The 20,676-nt window shown below is 34.9% G+C and overlaps 1 protein-coding gene across 1 annotated transcript in view; it reads left to right on the top strand.

Moving 5' to 3' along the window:
* LOC149808504 (annexin A6-like) overlaps positions 1 to 20,676 on the top strand; it is a 227,558-nt gene that overhangs the window by 193,742 nt on the left and 13,140 nt on the right. Inside the window, exon 24 of the mRNA XM_089978253.1 lies at positions 13,236 to 13,348. Within this exon, the coding sequence (XP_089834379.1) occupies positions 13,236 to 13,348 (113 nt within the window). The remainder of the gene's footprint in view (positions 1 to 13,235; positions 13,349 to 20,676) is intronic.

Raw genomic sequence — 20,676 nt, 5'->3', positions numbered from 1 at the left:
CAATCAAATTTGATATGATGCTTTACACAGCTTACATAGCTTACAGTCAAATTTGATATGATGCTTTACATAGCTTGCAATCAAATTTGATATGATGCTTTACATAGCTTACAGTCAAATTTGATATGATGCTTTACATAGCTTGCAATCAAATTTGATATGATGCTTTACATAGCTTGCAATCAACTTTGATATGATACTTTACATAGCTTGCAGTCAAATTTGATATGATGCTTTACATAGCTTGCAATCAAATTTGATATGATGCTTTACATAGCTTGCAATCAAATTTGATATGATGCTTTACATAGTTTGCAGTCAAATTTGATATGATACTTTACATAGCTTGCAGTCAACTTTGATATGATGCTTTACATAGCTTGCAATCAAATTTGATATGATGCTTTACATAGCTTGCAGTCAAATTTGATATGATGCTTTACATAGCTTACAGTCAAATTTGATATGATGCTTTACATAGCTTGCAATCAAATTTGATATGATGCTTTACATAGCTTGCAATCAACTTTGATATGATACTTTACATAGCATGCAATCAACTTTGATATGATACTTTACATAGCTTGCAATCAAATTTGATATGATGCTTTACACAGCTTACATAGCTTACAGTCAAATTTGATATGATGCTTTACATAGCTTGCAATCAAATTTGATATGATGCTTTACATAGCTTACAGTCAAATTTGATATGATGCTTTACATAGCTTGCAATCAAATTTGATATGATGCTTTACATAGCTTGCAATCAACTTTGATATGATACTTTACATAGCTTGCAGTCAAATTTGATATGATGCTTTACATAGCTTGCAATCAAATTTGATATGATGCTTTACATAGCTTGCAGTCAAATTTGATATGATGCTTTACATAGCTTGCCATCAAATTTGATATGATGCTTTACATAGCTTGCAATCAAATTTGATATGATGCTTTACATAGCTTGCAATCAAATTTGATATGATACTTTACATAGCTTACATAGCTTGCAGTCAACTTTGATATGATGCTTTACATAGCTTGCAATCAAACTTGATATGATACTTTACATAGCTTGCAGTCAAATTTGATATGATACTTTACATAGCTTACAGTCAAATTTGATATGATGCTTTACATAGCTTACATAGCTTGCAGTCAAATTTGATATGATGCTTTACATAGCTTGCATAGCTTGCAATCAAATTTGATATGATGCTTTACATAGCTTGCAGTCAAATTTGATATGATGCTTTACATAGCTTGCAATCAAATTTGATATGATGCTTTACATAGCTTGCAGTCAAATTTGATATGATGCTTTACATAGCTTGCAGTCAAATTTGATATGATGCTTTACATAGCTTGCAATCAAATTTGATATGATGCTTTACATAGCTTACAGTCAAATTTGATATGATGCTTTACATAGCTTGCAGTCAAATTTGATATGATACTTTACATAGCTTACATAGCTTGCAGTCAACTTTGATATGATGCTTTACATAGCTTGCAGTCAAATTTGATATGATGCTTTACATAGCTTACATAGCTTGCAATCAAATTTGATATGATGCTTTACATAGCTTGCAGTCAAATTTGATATGATGCTTTACATAGCTTGCAATCAAATTTGATATGATACTTTACATAGCTTGCAATCAAATTTGATATGATGCTTTACATAGCTTGCAATCAAATTTGATATGATGCTTTACATAGCTTGCAGTCAAATTTGATATGATGCTTTACATAGCTTGCAGGCAAATTTGATATGATGCTTTACATAGCTTACAGTCAAATTTGATATGATGCTTTACATAGCTTGCAATCAAATTTGATATGATGCTTTACATAGCTTGCAGTCAAATTTGATATGATGCTTTACATAGCTTGCAATCAAATTTGATATGATGCTTTACATAGCTTGCAATCAAATTTGATATGATGCTTTACATAGCTTGCAATCAAATTTGATATGATGCTTTACATAGCTTACAGTCAAATTTGATATGATGCTTTACATAGCTTGCAGTCAAATTTGATATGATGCTTTACATAGCTTACAGTCAAATTTGATATGATGCTTTACATAGCTTACAGTCAAATTTGATATGATGCTTTACATAGCTTACATAGCTTGCAGTCAAATTTGATATGATGCTTTACATAGCTTGCAATCAAATTTGATATGATGCTTTACATAGCTTGCAATCAAATTTGATATGATGCTTTACATAGCTTGCAGTCAAATTTGATATGATACTTTACATAGCTTGCAGTCAACTTTGATATGATGCTTTACATAGCTTGCAATCAAATTTGATATGATGCTTTACATAGCTTGCAGTCAAATTTGATATGATGCTTTACATAGCTTACAGTCAAATTTGATATGATGCTTTACATAGCTTGCAGTCAAATTTGATATGATGCTTTACATAGCTTGCAATCAAATTTGATATGATGCTTTACATAGCTTGCAATCAACTTTGATATGATACTTTACATAGCATGCAATCAACTTTGATATGATACTTTACATAGCTTGCAATCAAATTTGATATGATGCTTTACACAGCTTACATAGCTTACAGTCAAATTTGATATGATGCTTTACATAGCTTGCAATCAAATTTGATATGATGCTTTACATAGCTTACAGTCAAATTTGATATGATGCTTTACATAGCTTGCAATCAAATTTGATATGATGCTTTACATAGCTTGCAATCAACTTTGATATGATACTTTACATAGCTTGCAGTCAAATTTGATATGATGCTTTACATAGCTTGCAATCAAATTTGATATGATGCTTTACATAGCTTGCAGTCAAATTTGATATGATGCTTTACATAGCTTGCCATCAAATTTGATATGATGCTTTACATAGCTTGCAATCAAATTTGATATGATGCTTTACATAGCTTGCAATCAAATTTGATATGATACTTTACATAGCTTACATAGCTTGCAGTCAACTTTGATATGATGCTTTACATAGCTTGCAATCAAACTTGATATGATACTTTACATAGCTTGCAGTCAAATTTGATATGATACTTTACATAGCTTACAGTCAAATTTGATATGATGCTTTGCATAGCTTACATAGCTTGCAGTCAAATTTGATATGATGCTTTACATAGCTTGCATAGCTTGCAATCAAATTTGATATGATGCTTTACATAGCTTGCAGTCAAATTTGATATGATGCTTTACATAGCTTGCAATCAAATTTGATATGATGCTTTACATAGCTTGCAGTCAAATTTGATATGATACTTTACGTAGCTTGCAGTCAAATTTGATATGATGCTTTACATAGCTTGCAGTCAAATTTGATATGATGCTTTACATAGCTTGCAATCAAATTTGATATGATGCTTTACATAGCTTACAGTCAAATTTGATATGATGCTTTACATAGCTTGCAGTCAAATTTGATATGATACTTTACATAGCTTACATAGCTTGCAGTCAACTTTGATATGATGCTTTACATAGCTTGCAGTCAAATTTGATATGATGCTTTACATAGCTTACATAGCTTGCAATCAAATTTGATATGATGCTTTACATAGCTTGCAGTCAAATTTGATATGATGCTTTACATAGCTTGCAATCAAATTTGATATGATACTTTACATAGCTTGCAATCAAATTTGATATGATGCTTTACATAGCTTGCAATCAAATTTGATATGATACTTTACATAGCTTGCAATCAAATTTGATATGATGCTTTACATAGCTTGCAATCAAATTTGATATGATGCTTTACATAGCTTGCAATCAAATTTGATATGATGCTTTACATAGCTTGCAGTCAAATTTGATATGATGCTTTACATAGCTTGCAGTCAAATTTGATATGATGCTTTACATAGCTTGCAATCAAATTTGATATGATGCTTTACATAAGAGGAGCAAGGTCAGAATTGACTTTGACTATTTCCTGGAAGGAAATGGGGAGTTATGGCCGCTGTTTAACGTAAAACTTTACACTTCCAATTATCTCAGTTTTGAAGGATCAAAAATCACACATAGTATGAGTATTTACATTATGAAGATCTAGGTCATCTTTGATTTTCATTATTTTGATTTGACTAATGACTTTGCTCATTAGTTTCTGCTCAGCAACTTTTGAAGACTCCATGGATTGAAATCAAATTGGGTATAAGGTTTTACTTCACAATGGCCAAAAACAATCTTAAATTATATGATTATTATTCAGAATTTGATGGAGTTGTGGCCTGTGTTTGACTTGGAACTTTGGCCCTTGAGTTTCCACTTAGTAACTTTGAAAGTCTTTACAGATTGAAACAGAATGCTTGTATGATGATTTACTTGAAGAAGAGTTTGATTTTCAAGATTTTCCAGCAAAATGTTATTAGTTAATGTAACTGTTCCTCTTGGAACTTTGTATTTTTTCTTTGGAGCAATAACTTTCAAGGATTTCATGGAATGAAATCAAGTTTGATAAGAAGCTTTACAGTTGAAAGATCTGGGTCATGTTTTGGCTTTCACTATTTTCTGGCAATATTTGACAGATTTATCGCCAATTTCTGCTCAAATAGTCGTCTTGAAGAATTTGATGGATTGAAAATACATTTAGTATGAGGCTTCACTTTTACAAAGACTTAGATTAAGTTTGATGTTCACAACAACTAGTAGAATTGTACGATGTTATGTCCCCTTTTTACCTCAACAAGACTCAGAGATCAGGATTGATTTTAACTATTTTCTGACATAATTTTATGGAGTCATGTTTCCATGGCATCAGTGTTGGGGGCATCCTTGTCATAATAATGATGAGGACTTTGTATAGTGCCTAATCTTTAGAAGCTCTGAGTGCTTTACAACATTAGACAACACCTATAAGATAAAAAACATATAATGATATGATTACAAAAGCAAACACCATGAAATTAGAAAACATAAAAAAACATGCTGAGAATATTTAAGGTAGGAAACATCATACAGGCACATTTCTAGGTTTCCTTTTTTGTTAATTTAAAAATAAAATCTGGTTGTATTCTTACTAGGTAAAGCTGTATAATATTAGAATTTGCAATGCAATAAATACGGGATGAGGTTGCCTGAAATTCGAGTAGGAAACACATTTTGAAAGCTATTTCTGAATACATCCAAAAGCACCAACTTCCAGGTGATCATCCAATAACATACTGCCTAGTTGTGTTAGAAACATTGTTTTTCATTGGCTATTTGACTATTTGGCTCACGCATGAGCAGAAGGGTAAAAGTTGGAGTTCTTTTTCTTCTTCTCTTTTTTTGTGTGAAACAGATCCATTATTTTTGTATCGAGACCACTCTTTATTCCAAACGCCTATCTTATCCTACTTTTTGCAAAGGTTCATCTGTCTGTTTGCAGTTCATACCAGTTTGCCTTAGATCTGAGACCAAAAAGTCTAAAATCCAGACACAAAATTGGATTCCGACAACGGGCGAATTTTGGGTAGAAAAAAATCCAGTCCAAAAAATGAGGTTTTTCCCTCTGTATTTTGTAGTAAAACTAGAAATTCCAGATTATTTGGTATCATTATAGAACTACATCTGTCTACCTTTCTAAAATACCACCCACTTTAGTGTATCATGCATGACTATGGCGCTACAGAGCTCGGCAGTAGGCTGCTACCTCCTGCCACGTTAACTCTCTTAATTTAAGAGAGTTGGGAGTCTACGAAGGGTATAGATCTGTAGTTTATGTTTTCTGTCATAGTTCATTTCACACAGTACTGAGAATTTTATCCTGTCTGTAGCACAGTCAATTTTCAGGTTAGCATTACTAAATATAGCTAACAGTATATAATTTGTTTCACACAAAGTATTTAAAACTAGTTAGGTAGCTTTAGCTGCATTTAATGATGCTGACATGAAAATGTGCTGAGCTAGGCCTGCATATAGGATAAAATTGACCAACTAGCATAATACCAAAAAGCTCGACATCACGTGCATGTGTTTCTTTGTCTCTCTCGAAAAGTTTTTGTATGGTGTGATCTCAACGATGGATTGACCTTAAGGTACTGTGTTTTTGTTATATATTTGTTGTTGTTGTTGTTTGATTTTAGAGCAACCTCATCAAGCACAGCAGAAGACTACAAGAGTTCTTTTTTAAAAGTAGTTCTGAGCGTGTAAACACCTTCAATGAGACAACTGGTTTTTAGATGGCTGAGATAAAAGTAAGGTTAGCAAAACAGCTAGATTTCTCTGTCACATGGATGAGAAATATCAATTTATTGAAATGGATCCAAAACAACTGTATGAATTCCCATGCATTATGTGTGCCAGGCTACAAACAGCATAGACCCAGATCTGTTGTCACACGTGCCACTAGATCAGAGTAGAAACTAAAACAGTACAAATTCTAACCTGCTGCACAACCAGTGTCATTAGATCATTGCCTGTACTATTCAGTTTCAGAAAAGAGCAAATATAAAATGCAGTGTATGAACATTATTGAATATTGCTTGAGTTAGGAGATAACCATGTAATGAGATTTTGTTTCTGAGATATGAATTGATTGTCAGATGTCTGTTGGTAACAAATCATGGATTATGGTGGTGGTCTCAGGATTATTTTGGTTTGAATCTGCATTTCCACCAGAGAAAAATTAATATTATTGTGAATCACTTTGAATTTGTGGGATACCAATTTTTATGGTTTTTGTGGGTGGCTAGACCATGAATTTTCAAAGCAGACCCACAGCTATATGCCATGGTAAAGCATTACTCTATATTTGTGCCTTTGTGTTAATACCAATAGTAGTTAATATTCAGACTGACACACACACACACACACACACACACACACACACATTAATGCAAGATGAGAATCAGTGGAAATGTTGTTGTTGTTGTTGTGGGGTTTAACGCCATTTTTCAGCACGATAGGCTATACATGGCGGCCAGTATTAATGGTGGAGGAAGAACCCGGAAAACCCCAGAAAGAACCACCGACCCACGAGAAGCTACTGGCAGGCTTTCTCACATGCCCACATTGGCTGAATCTTAGACTCGAACCGCCGCAGACAGAGGTGAGATGGCAGTGATCCGTAACGAAGAGCGCTTTAGACCACTCGGCCACTCGGGGCCCCCAATGGAAATGTATTGAATATAATGTTAATCATGTGTTATATTTTGCAAACTTTAAAGCTGTAAAGTTATGTAGTGACTATCTGATAACTATAAAATTAGTAATGGTTTGTGTGATTATTTACTTCACAAAGCATTTATTATATCATTTGAAATAACCAATACTCAGGAAAACTAATCCAATAAAATTTGCAAACAAATGATAAATGGTAAAGGATGAAAGTTCAAGAAAAGACAATGTCAGTCTCTGTTTCTTGTTTTAGGCTCACACATATCCTTGAATAATGTCAACAGCTATTAAGTCATGAAACACATGGATGACAAGATGCCTTAGTTCCATGTTGGTGATTGTAGTAATGTGAAGGCAGTTACCTCGTCTCATTTAAAATTTGATTGTAGTAATGTGAAGGCAGTTACCTCGTCTAATTTAAAATTTGATTGTAGTAATGTGAAGGCAGTTACCTTGTCTCATTTAAAATTTGATTCTTTCATGAATAATGAAAAGTTTCCCTACATTTTTGTATTCATTGAAAATAGGTACTATTAGTTCATTGATCAGACAGAAAAAAGGGCATATCATTATTTCAAATTAGGTTTCAAATATTTAACTAACTGTTGGCTATACACTCAGTGAATCTGTAATGCTCTTTCAAAGCCTATATTAATTGTATCCTTCTGATATGGGGAGATGGTCCACTTTGCATTAATTTGCTTAAGGGTTGATAGTTTTTAGGTCAATCAAGACTTGATCTGATAGTTCTCCCATTCACTTAACTGAGTGTTCTCCTGTATTGAATACCACCGATGAAAGGTGGTTTAAGTTCCCTCTTGGAGAATTTGTTGACATATAAATCTGGAGGTTGTGTGCAGATAGATATAGTGTCATTCCTTTCAACGAGACAGCTGAGCCACTCCCTGTGATATGCTTTGAAAATATCAGAGAGCACTGCCACATTCTGTTCACACTGAATCATTATAGTAGTATTTGATTTGTTTGATTTTTAATACACTCAAAAGGATGTCTGGATCTTTTTTTATTACTGTCTCCATATTTATGCTGAGTGTTATAGCATTGAATATCATACCTAATCAGTCCAATAACTTCACTGTGGAATTAACCTATTTACTCTGAAATGTATGGAAGTGAATGATGGTATAATCTTTTGAAGAAATACATTATGGCTTAACATTTTATCCCCATGAGTCATATTCCCAGACAGTCTTGGGGATTTGCTGAAACTCAAAAATTGTGTTTTGAGGTCCCAAGGGGGTGTCAGTGCATGTAACAAAAGAAGGCAATGTCATCCAATTAGGAGCTAGCTTTCTTTTCATATTAACCTATATAAAATGATTGGAAATTGAAATCTGAATAAAAGAAAATAATTTGTCTGTTTTCTTCAAAGCATTTTAATACACTTACAAATAAAGAAACTGTAGGCAGACTTAGCATTGTCAAAACATACCTATGTGCAAACACTCATATAATCACAACCACACTGACATTAAACAGTTCAGCAGAAACATATGCTCATGTGTCTGTCTTTAAAATCCATTGGAAGCTTAATGAAGTCTTTGATGCTATAATTATTTCAATAGGGGGTTTGAAGGTACTGAAAATACCTATATTGTTCATCTTGGCACTCATGAGAGACTGAATGGTACTGTTGATTTTCATATATAATCATGAGTTTTGCATAACTAATCTGTTTGATGTTCATAGAAGCATGGCAGTGGTATTTTTTTGTATTTGTTGTCTTGACTCCATTTACTGATAGGGTTTAAATTAACTGTTCTTGGGCTGTGTTGCTGTTTTGACCTGTTGTGTGGAACATTGTTGGGTGATGTTGCTGTTTTGACCATGGTGTGTGGAAAGTTGTTGGGCTGTTTTGCAGTTTTGACCTGGTGTGTGGAAAGTTGTTGCACTGTGTTGCTGTTTTGACCTGGTGTGTGGAAACTTGTTAGGCTCTGTTGCTGTTTTGACCTGATGTGTGGAAACTTGTTGGGCTCTGTTGCTGTTTTGACCTGGTGTGTGGAAACTTGTTGGGCTCTGTTGCTGTTTTGACCTGATGTGTAGAAACCTGTTGTACTGTGTTGCTGTTTTGACATGGTGTGTGGAAAGTTGTTATGCTGTGTTGCTGTTTTGACCTGATGTGAGGAAAGTTGTTTCACTGTGTTGCTGTTTTGACCTAGTGTGTGGAAAGTTGTTGGGCTGTGTTGCTCTTCTGACCTGATGTGAGGAAAGTTGTTGCACTGTGTTACTGTTTTGACCTGGTATGTGGAAAGCTGTTGAGCTGTGTTGCAGTAGACAACAGATCTAGAAATATTGATTCTGTTACATGACACTTATCAATGTCTTCAAGACATTTATCAATATTATCTTTATTAGTGCAGTATAACATGAAATGCTTGACTGAAAGCCTGATTTGCTTGTAAGAAAGTACCAATTTGTTGTGCAACATGTGGAACAACTTTAGTGTATTTCTGGCATAATACTAGCGTACTTTAGGCATATACAGAGGCGAATTATTTAAATTAGTATGCCTGTATTCAAATACATCAATGTAATAAGGTGTATTACAGGCGTAAATCACAGGCATAAAACATATTCAGTTACAGGCGTAAATCACATGCATAAAACATATCAGAGTAATAATGGACTGAATTTGGCTCTGTAATTTTCTGGAAGACTTTAGGCTAAAGTTTGTGTACTACAGACTTATGTATTATATTAACACTTTCTAAGGCATATACCTTCAAGTAGATCAATTGACCATGACTACTGTGGCTACGAGAGGCTAACAGTTTGAGTCAAGACATTTAAATCCTGTCTTAGTGGAAAGTATACTGATTTATTTTAAAAGGCGGAAAGATGTAAGTTTTCAGACAATCCCACTTCAGACTGAAAGCATTCACTGCCCAAGCTATTTGATCTGGTACTGGAGAAACATATGAGGAGAACTTGTTCAGTCTTGTAGGGAACAAGTCCACTTATGGTCTCCCCTACAGCTGAAAAAGTACCTGTTATTGATTGATGCAGAGACCATTCCATGAGGACCATACAGTTCCATTGAGACAGGCCGTCCACCGAGATAGCCCTTCTTCTTTGGTATATGATGGACTTTAAGAGTGATCTCTTCTGAGACAGCTCATTAGAGGAGGTTCCAGACTTACATGCAAGAGGAGGACTTTGTGTATTTCCCTCACATTTGAGGTATGGTCTTACTGACATGTTGTCCATGTCAAAGATAACACAGTGATGAGGATCTCACACCCCAGTAGAGCAACAAACACTGTCAACATTTCTAAGTTGATTATATGAAGGGTTGCAAGTTCCCAAGACCAAAGTCTGAAATACTAACCTCTCTGGCTTTGAGTGAATAAACCATTAAAAATCTAATGAATCTGTGTACAGAACGGAATGGAGTTTGGGACTCCAGTCTGGAAATGATTCCAATCTTGCCACCAGCTCAGGTGGTGATGAAAAATTGGATCTGAGAGGAACCCAAGCCAATAGCGGGAACCCTGTGTGGTTTCCAGATTGCTATAGAGACTCGGAGGAGGCAGCAGAAAATAGATCAGCATGAAAGGTGACTGTCATTAGGGTTCATGACCTCTAAGACCTTTACTGGGAGATGAGCCCAGGATACAGCCAATATCACCACTTGGGATGCACAGGAGGGGGAGGCTTAAAGGGACCAAGCAGGGAAATGAGCCCAGTACCTCGATAAAGAGAACAGTGACCAGAACAAAGAATAGTAACAGACCACACCTTCTGCTGCCTAACAGACTCTTGTGCTAAAGTAAACTTCTGTGCAAATTCCTACACCAAAACAGAATATGGGAACAGTAACAGGTTTGAACCAGTGTAGGACCTAGAAAGTCTCTCCAGATTTAAAAGAATCTTAGTCCCAAAATACTTTGGGCACAAGTCTTAGGGAAGGAGGTGGTAAACTTCTATATCTTGACTTCCTTCTCTCTCAACACTTGATGACATAACAGGTTGGAAGAAGCAGCTGGCTCAAATTGAAGAGGGCTACCTACAGCAAGTGGCTCTTCTTGGAACTTACCTGAGTCTTCCAGAATGGAAGGGGTATTTTCATCCTGAACCTGCTCCTGAGGCAAGACATGACTCTCTCCCCTTGCATCCATCTCTGGAGTGGGTGGAGGTGGAAAGCCACATTCATGTTTGTGTTTTCCCATAACCACTCACAAGGGATAATATAACTAACCTTACTAGCTGTCCTCCTAGCTAAATGGATCATGGATCCCTTCTTTAGTCTTTGAGGAGATGTAATTTGCCTCCATTTTGTTGGAGAAGATCAGAGGTAACTGAGCAGCTCCCTGGCGCATTGTGTCTGTCATACTTTGAAACCATGGCAGGAACATCCAAGATGTCACTGGTAGGAGGGGCAGGAACAGGGTGGGGGCACAGTGGATAGTAACTGGTGACCAGTACTCAAAGCTTCTTGAAGAGAAGTTGACTGGTCTCTGGTGCCCAAAGACTAGTGCCAAGTGAATTGTACTAGTGCCCAGTGCCCAGTGATGAAAATCTGACAGACAAACATGTCTCTGATTTATCAGTTCATAATCACTGCTCTTCTCTGTCATCAGGAAGGTGAGACATCACTGCTCTTCTCTGTCATCAGGAAGGTGAGACATCACTGCTCTTCTATGTCATCAGGAAGATGAGACATCACTGCTCTTCTATGTCATCATGAAGGTGAGACATCACTGCTTTTCTGTCATTAGGAAGGTGAGACTCTCTACTCTTTTCTGTCATCAGGAAGGTGAGACTCACTAATTTCAGTAAGTGGCAATATGCCACACTGGAAAGGCCACTGCCCTCCCTGCTGGGAATGTGCAAGGATCTATTCTTTACTGGCACTAATGGCATCAGATATCACTGGCATTTTGGCAATGTCCAAACTATGGTGATCACTCCCTATTTCTGCCCCACATGGAGAATTGACTTCTCTAAACTGGAAAGGGATCCAGATCCCTCCTGGGATTGGAGAGCATCATCTTGTTTTGCAGAGAAGGAGCCCCTCCTCCCCCTTTACAGGTGCAGGTCCCACACATGATCTGACCAAAGACAGCATATGGAACATCTATCCATGCATGCATAATGAGTACATGATACACAGGTGGAAATTCCATGGAGCCTAGTAATAACATGCAAGCTTGTGTTTGCTTTTATAACCCTTTTAAAAGGAGTTACATTGTTTCAGTACACAAGCGCATATGTACATGGTATATCACTGCGGGTAGCTGTATTTTCCACTCACTGCCTTCAGTCAATGCATTATGAGACAAGTAAATGTAGGGAGAAACAAGAAAAAGCATCAAGTTTTCAAACACTTCTATCACTAAAATGAAATTAAATGATGGTATGATATGAAAATTAGATTTTTACTTTATGATGAAATCAAGTCTTCATTTAGTTGAAAACTTTATAGTCTCCTAAAAGCATGTGTCTTAAACAGGAAAGACCAAACTACTAGAAGTACATATGTATTGCTTGTCACACATTTACTGAAAATGAATGAAAGAACAATGAATGATGCTAGGATATGAATATTAGATTTGATAATTTATGTCCAAATTAAGTCAATCATACTGATGAAAGATTGTATATATACACTAATTACAGCACAGTATTGAAGCTCACACTTCACTCTTTTTGGTTAAAACCACGGAATCAACATCATTTCAATCAAATCTGCTGGTACACACAAATCTTTGTCAGGTAAATAACCCTGAAATTGTTAAATTAAACAATCTTTCATGCATTTTATTATGAGGTGCATTCAGCATGACTTGCTTGATTGATGAGGTTTTATAGTGCAATGGTCTTCACATCTTCCTGACTTACATTTGTTATTATTTAATCCATGAAATTAAATACTACATGTATGCATACTTTGACAAGCAAAACCATGAATTTGAATGCCCGTATAAACTCTTGTTTTTTATGAACAAACCACAAAAATTGCGACTAACAAAAATAAGTGATGCCACAGTATTATGAATGGAAGCTTTGTAGTTCAGGAACAGTCTACTCATTTTCTCTTATTTTCCTCAAGTGCATGTAACATATACCTTTTTATCACACAGCCAAAGCAATTGAAGATCCAGTTCATTTCTATGCAGAGAAGCTACATGACTGTTTTTCTGGCCTTGGCACCAATGACAACATGTTGATTAGAATAGTCATGTCAAGATCAGAGGTATGTAGAACACAGCTGACAAATTCACACTGAAAGCATTAATTTTTGTAGATATTCATAATTTGGCAATATTCTTCCCAGAAACAATTACATTTATAGTATTATACCAAATGCAAGGGCCTTAAAAGTAAATCACCTTGACAGGCATTCTGTGTGCATTAAAAGTAAATCACCTTGACTGGCATTCTGTTTACATTTAAAGTAAATCACCTTGACTGGCATTCTGTGTGCATTAAGAGTAAATCACCTTGACAGGCATTCTGTGTGCATTAAAATTAAATCACCTTGACTGGCATTCTGTGTGCATTAAAAGTAAATCACCTTGACTGACATTCTGTTTTCATTAAAACTAATTCACCTTGACAGGCATTCTATTTGCATTAAAAGTAAATCACCTTGACAGGCATTCTGTTTGCATTAAAAGGAAATCACTGAGACTGGCATTCTATTTTCATTAAAAGTAAATCACCTTGAGTGGCATTCTGTTTTCATTAAAAGTAAATCACCTTGACAGGCATTCTATTTGCATTAAAAGTAAATCACCTTGACTGGCATTCTGTTTGCATTAAAAGTAAATCACCTTGACAGGCAATCTGTTTGCATTAAAAGGAAATCACCTTGACTGGCATTCTGTTTGCATTAAAAGTAAATCACCTTGACTGGCATTCTGTTTGCATTAAAAGTAAATCACCTTGACTGGCATTCTGTTTTCATTAAAAGTAAATCACCTTGACTGGCATTCTGTTTTCATTAAAAGTAAATCACCGAGACTGGCATTCTGTTTGCATTAAAAGTAAATCACCTTGACTGGCATTCTGTTTTCATTAAAAGTAAATCACCAAGACTGGCATTCTGTTTTCATTAAAAGTAAATCACCTTGACTGGTATTCTATTTGCATTAAAAGGAAATCATCTTTATTTATATGTGTATCTTTATTTAAGTGCAGTTGCTTGTAACCCTCGTAGCTCAGTAACCAAGGGACATACAACATATACTCGTATATAAGTCAGGTCCACTGCAAAAAACATAGACCCTGATATGACATCACATAGTGCACCAGCAGATCAGAGTGTATGTTGTTTGTTCTGCTGGTTAGTCCAAACAAACTGAATAGACTGATATATATAGGTTAATTATGCAATGTCAGATCTGGGTCTGCTCAGTTTACAATGGGATCTGACTTGTAAGCTAGTATATATGGTATGTGATGCTGTTTCTTATGTAGTTTGTCTTACAGACATAGAAGTGCCATGAAAGGTTTTCCTTTTTTTTTATATTTCTTAAAGTAATGGCTGTTGATGAAAACTTTCCATTTTGCATCAATAAATCTTTTAACTAGTACACATCTCTCTTGAGAACTCATAGCCAGATATCTCGCAAACCCACTACTAATGCATGGTAAGGTGTGGATCCATTTTTTTACTCTGGAAAATACCAGAAAAACTGGTAAATGAAACTTTGATGTATTGCTTGTTCAATCATGAAAAATGGTGATTAGTACCTGTAAATTTGAATCAGCAAGTTTTAATAGGAGTCATATATTTTACATTTCTTTACAAATGTTTTTTCATTACAGTGTAAATAACTATTTAATGTTATTTCAGTCCATGAAAATGTCGGTAATGCCTACTGGTGTCAGCACTTTTAATAAACAAATAACCAATTAAATAAGATTTTTCAAGTGAAATGACATGTTTTAGTTCTATCTTTTGATTTTGTTTCCATGTAATCATCATATATGTGATATGCCCTATAGATTCTGTTATGACTATGATATTAAACTAAGTAAAATGAAGAAAAAAATCAAAGCCAACAAGTTTAGTAAAATTCAACAAATATTTTTTTTTCTGGAATACAAAGTGAAAGCTTAAAAGGAATTTACAATATTTGAATGATCTTTGTTTATCTAAAAAATAAAGGTAATTTATACAGGAAAGCAAACAACTTCATTAGGGAAAGTATTTTACAGACAGTTATTTTCAAACTTGATTATAAAGTGAGTAATAAATTGTTAAAACAGGCCTCCTCCCCCCTCCTCCCGGTCCCCCCAACAGCTTCTTATTATCAGTGTCCAACTGGGATGACATCCACTTCTTAAGATTTTAAAAGTTCCTCTATAATTTGTGTCCTCGCTAATATTGTAGTCTGCATTTTATCATGGGAAAGGTGTATAATGTTCTCTTACCTTATTACAATTATGTAGATGTGTTTTCTGCAAGCTTCAATTGCATATCTTTCTAACAGAGTTATAGCCCTCGGCTGCAAATTATTTTTGTAAATTGTTTTTCAGGCACCATAATTTAGCAACAGATTGACATATTCAGCTATCATATCTTAATGAACCCATGCAATCAATAGACATAACTAGCTATTATATTTAATGAGCCCTTGTAATATACATGACTAGCTATTATATCTTACTGAGCTCTTGCAATAGATAGACGTATTTAACTATCATATCTTAATGAGCCCTTGCAATAGATAGACATATTTAACTATCATATCTTAATGAGCCCTTGCAATAGATATACATAATTAGCTATCATATCTTAATGATCCCTTGCAATAAATAGACTTATTTAGTATCATATCTTAATTGAAGCCCAGGTTGCAATAGATAGACATATTTAACTATCATATCTTAATGAGTCCTTGCAATGGATAGACATAATTAGCTATCATATCTCAACGTTCCCTTGCAATAGATAGACATATTTAACTATCATACCTTAATGAGCCCTTGCAATAGATAGACATATTTAACTATCATATCTTAATGAGCCCTTGCAATAGATAGACATATTTAACTATTACATCTTAATTAGTCCAGGTTGCAATAGATAGACATAACTAGCTATGATATCTTAATGAGCCCAGGTTGCAATAGATAGACATATTTAACTATCATATCTTAATGAGCCCTTGCAATAGATAGACATATTTAACTATCATATCTTAATGAGCCCTTGCAATAGATAGACATATTTAGTATCATATTTTAATGATCCCTTGCAATAGATAGACTTATTTAGTATCATATCTTAATGAGCCCAGGTTGCAATAGATAGACATATTTAACTATCATATCTTAATGATCCCTTGCAATAGATAGATATATTTAGTATCATATCTTAATGAGTCCAGGTTGCAATAGATAGACATATTTAGTATCATATCTTAATGACCCCTTGCAGTAGATAGACATATTTAACTATCATATCTTAATGAGCCCTTGCAATAGATAGACATATTTAGTATCATATTTTAATGATCCCTTGCAATAGATAGACATATTTAACTATTACATCTTAATGAGCCCAGGTTGCAATAGATAGACTTATTTAGTATCATATCCTAATGAGCCCTTGCAATAGATAGACATATTTAACTGTCATATCTTAATGAGCCCTTGCAATAGATATACATATTTAACTATTACATCTTAATTAGTCCAGGTTGCAATAGATAGACATATTTAGTATCATATCCTAATGAGCCCAGATTGCAATATATATACATAACTAGCTATAATATCTTATTGAGCCCTTGTAATAGACATGACTAGCTATTATATCTTAATGAGCCCTTGCAATAAATAGACATATTTAGTATCATATCTTAATGATCCCTTGCAATAGATAGACATATTTAACTATCATATCTTAATGATACCTTGCAATAGATAGACATAAATAGCTATGATATCTTAATGAGCCCTTGTAATAGATAGACTTATTTAACTATCATATCTTAATGAGCCCTTGCAATAGATATACATATTTAACTATTACATCTTAATCAGTCGAGGTTGCAATAGATAGACATATTTACTATCATATCCTAATGAGCCCTTGTAATAGATAGACATATTTACTATCATATCCTAATGAGCCCTTGTAATAGATAGACATATTTACTATCATATCCTAATGAGCCCAGATTGCAATATATATACATAACTAGCTACAATATCTTATTGAGCCCTTGCAATAGATAGACATATTTACTATCATATCCTAATGAGCCCAGATTGCAATATATATACATAACTAGCTATAATATCTTATTGAGCCCTTGCAATAGATAGACATATTTAGCTATCGTATCTTATGAACCCTTGCAAAAGACAGATGTAACTAGATATCATATTTTAATGATCCGTTGCAATTGATATACATAACTAGTTATTATATCTTAATGAAACCTTGCAATAGATATACACTGGCCTTTCTAATGTTTGAAAAATTGGCTTCCTTTATATTTTTGCTGAGTCCTAACTCTTTTCAGCTCTATTGATTGATATTTTTTTTGCTTTGTTGGTCATATAAGGCCAGCTGAAGTTATGTATTGGTCCTAGTGTGCATTGTGTGTCTGTCCACGGTCCATCAACAGCTGCTATTTCAGCTCCTAAAAAGACTCTGGAATATTTTCAACAAAATGTGTCAGAGAGCATTCTGGTATGATGTCCTTTTAAGTTTGTGCATATGATGCCAGTCAATAATCCAATATGGCCACCATAATTAAAAACTGATGAACCTTAAAATGATATTTCTAAAAAGCTGCTAAGCATAATTTAACCAACTTGGACAGAAAACATTTTGGCATAAAGACTTTTACATTTTATACATTTCATGCTAATCTGCAAGCAGGTATGGCTACCATTAAAAAATTGAAAAAGCTTTCAACAAAAAACCTTGAAACAGAATTCAACTCAATTTGACAAAAATTATCTTGGAATAAAAACCTTTTATGTTTTGGACATGATGCTGATAATACATCATATAATGCTCAAAATACGATAACCTTCAAACAGTTTCTAAACATTCAGTCAACAGAATTTGACAAATGTTGACAGAACTTGACAGAATTTGACAAACAGATTTATGGCATTAATTCCTTTCATAGTTTTAAAATATTGCTGTAGTGGAAGCCTTAATCTAATTAGCTTTGAAACATCACTTGACAGTAAAAGTAATCAGACATTCCACACTGCACTAGAACTGATACACACCAACAGCTGGTTTATGTTATACATTCACTAGGGTTTAAGTTCCATGGGAAATAGACACTCAGGGCAGACTTTACTCCCCTTCCAAGCTGTATTGATGTCTTGTATATAATAAATACTATAGAACGCCTTCTGCAGTTATTCTTCAATAACAAATAACATTACATGGTGGCAGCGGTAAAAACACAGGATCGAAATTATCAGAGTTGAAAATGGCTTCATTTCAATTTACAAATCTGGACAAATTTGACTTTTCGAGACCTGAAACTTGGGAAAAGTGATTTCAGCGCTTTGAACGCTTTCGGCAAGCATCTGGACTTAGTGAAAAAGAGGAAGAAATTCAAGTGAATACCTTGATTTATTCCATGGGAAGTGAGGCTGATGACATTTTGTCTTCGTTCAACCTGACAGAGGAAAATCAAAAGAAGTGGAAGCCCGTGACAGATAGATTCATGCTATATTTCATTCCAAAGAGGAATGTAATTTTTGAAAGGGCAAAATTTAATCAAAGAAAACAGGAAGAGGGAGAAACAGTGGACAGTTTTGTTACAGCTATCTATGTGTTAGCAGATAATTGTAATTTCGGGCCACTACATGATGAAATGATCAGAGATCGACTTGTAGTTGGACTGCGAGATTCAAAGCTGTCAGAAAAATTGCAGTTAGATGCAAATCTAACTCTAGAGTCAGCTGTTAGTCAAGCTCGACAAAATGAAGCTGTGAAAAAGCAACAAACAACGATACGAGCAAGTGGAGAACGAATGTCTGAAATGGATGCAGTAAAATCGTCTTCACTGAAATATGGGAAACAGAAACATAAAATCCCAAATGTTCAGCAAAATAATGTCAGCAGAAAAGGATGCATGAAATGTGGAAAGAAAATTAATCATTCTCGAGACCAATGTCCAGCAAAAGAAGCAGAATGCTACAAGTGTAAGAAAAGAGGACACTATGCAAAATGCTGTTTGTCAAAGTCAACAGTTCGCACAATAGAATCTAGAGAGGAATCTGGATTTCTAGGGACTATTAGCACGAAGAAGGGTCAGCCGTGGATAACGCGTGTGAGATTAAACAACACTTCACTTGTATTCAAGATTGATACTGGAGCTGATGTGACTGTAATTCCTGAGAGAGATTTAAGAAAAATTGGAGACCAAAAACTATCAAAGTCTGATCGAAAACTGTATGGACCTGGAAACTTTGAACTTAAAGTGCTTGGAAAATTCACATGTGGACTTGAATCAAACGATGCATTCAGTGTACAAGACATATTTGTTGTAAAGGGACTGAATCAGGCACTCTTGGGCAGGCCCGCAATTCAGGCTCTCAAGATAATTGAACAGGTAAATATATCCTCAGTAAATGCCTCAGATAAAAACTCACAAAATGCAAGCAAAATTCACGATAAATCCATACTTTTAGATAGGGATTATCGCGAGAAATTTCCAAATTTGTTTAAAGGTCTAGGGAAAACAAAATGGTTCTATAACATAACTCTGGACAAAAATGCCAAACCTTATGCCTTATCTACCCCAAGAAAGGTTCCTATCCCTTTATTGAATAAAGTTCAAGAGGAGTTGGATAGAATGGAAAAAATAGGTGTTATTTCAAAAGTAGATGAGCCCACTGAGTGGTGCGCGGCAATGGTTGTTGTTCCGAAACCAAACGGTACGGTACGAATTTGCGTGGATCTAACAAAACTGAATGAATCGGTTAAAAGAGAAAACCACCCACTACCATCAGTTGAAAAATCCCTTGCAAAACTAGCAGGTGCAAAGTTTTTCACCAAACTTGATGCAAACTCAGGCTTTTGGCAGATAAACCTGTCAGAAGATTCACGCCGCCTTACAACTTTCATTACTCCTTTTGGAAGGTTTTATTTTAATCGCCTTCCATTCGGAATCAGTTCTGCGCCTGAATTTTTTCAGAAAAGGATGTCAGAAACGCTGGAGCGACTTGACGGAACACTCTGTCACATGGACGATGTTCTTGTCTTTGGGGAAACGCAGAAACAGCATGACGAAAGACTAGAAATGGTAATGAAATCAATTCAAAAGGCCGGCGTCACTTTGAACGCTGAAAAGTGTGAATTTTTGAGACCATCAATAAGGTTTCTTGGGCATGTTGTTGACGAAAATGGTTGCCAACCTGATCCAGAAAAAGCCAAAGCTATAACGGAAATGGAAACACCGAAATGCATAACAGATATATGACGATTTCTCGGTATGGCAAATCAGCTTGGCAAATTTAGTCCAAATTTGGCAGAAAAATCAAAACCATTACGTGAACTTTTGAAAGGTAAAAATTCGTGGACTTGGG

Source organism: Sinohyriopsis cumingii, chromosome 1, assembly GCF_028554795.1.
Source record: "Sinohyriopsis cumingii isolate HCF-2022 chromosome 1, ASM2855479v2, whole genome shotgun sequence".
NCBI lineage: Eukaryota > Metazoa > Mollusca > Bivalvia > Unionida > Unionidae > Sinohyriopsis > Sinohyriopsis cumingii.
Note: the sequence above shows the minus strand (reverse complement) of the source record. Positions and strands in the feature narration are given on the sequence as shown.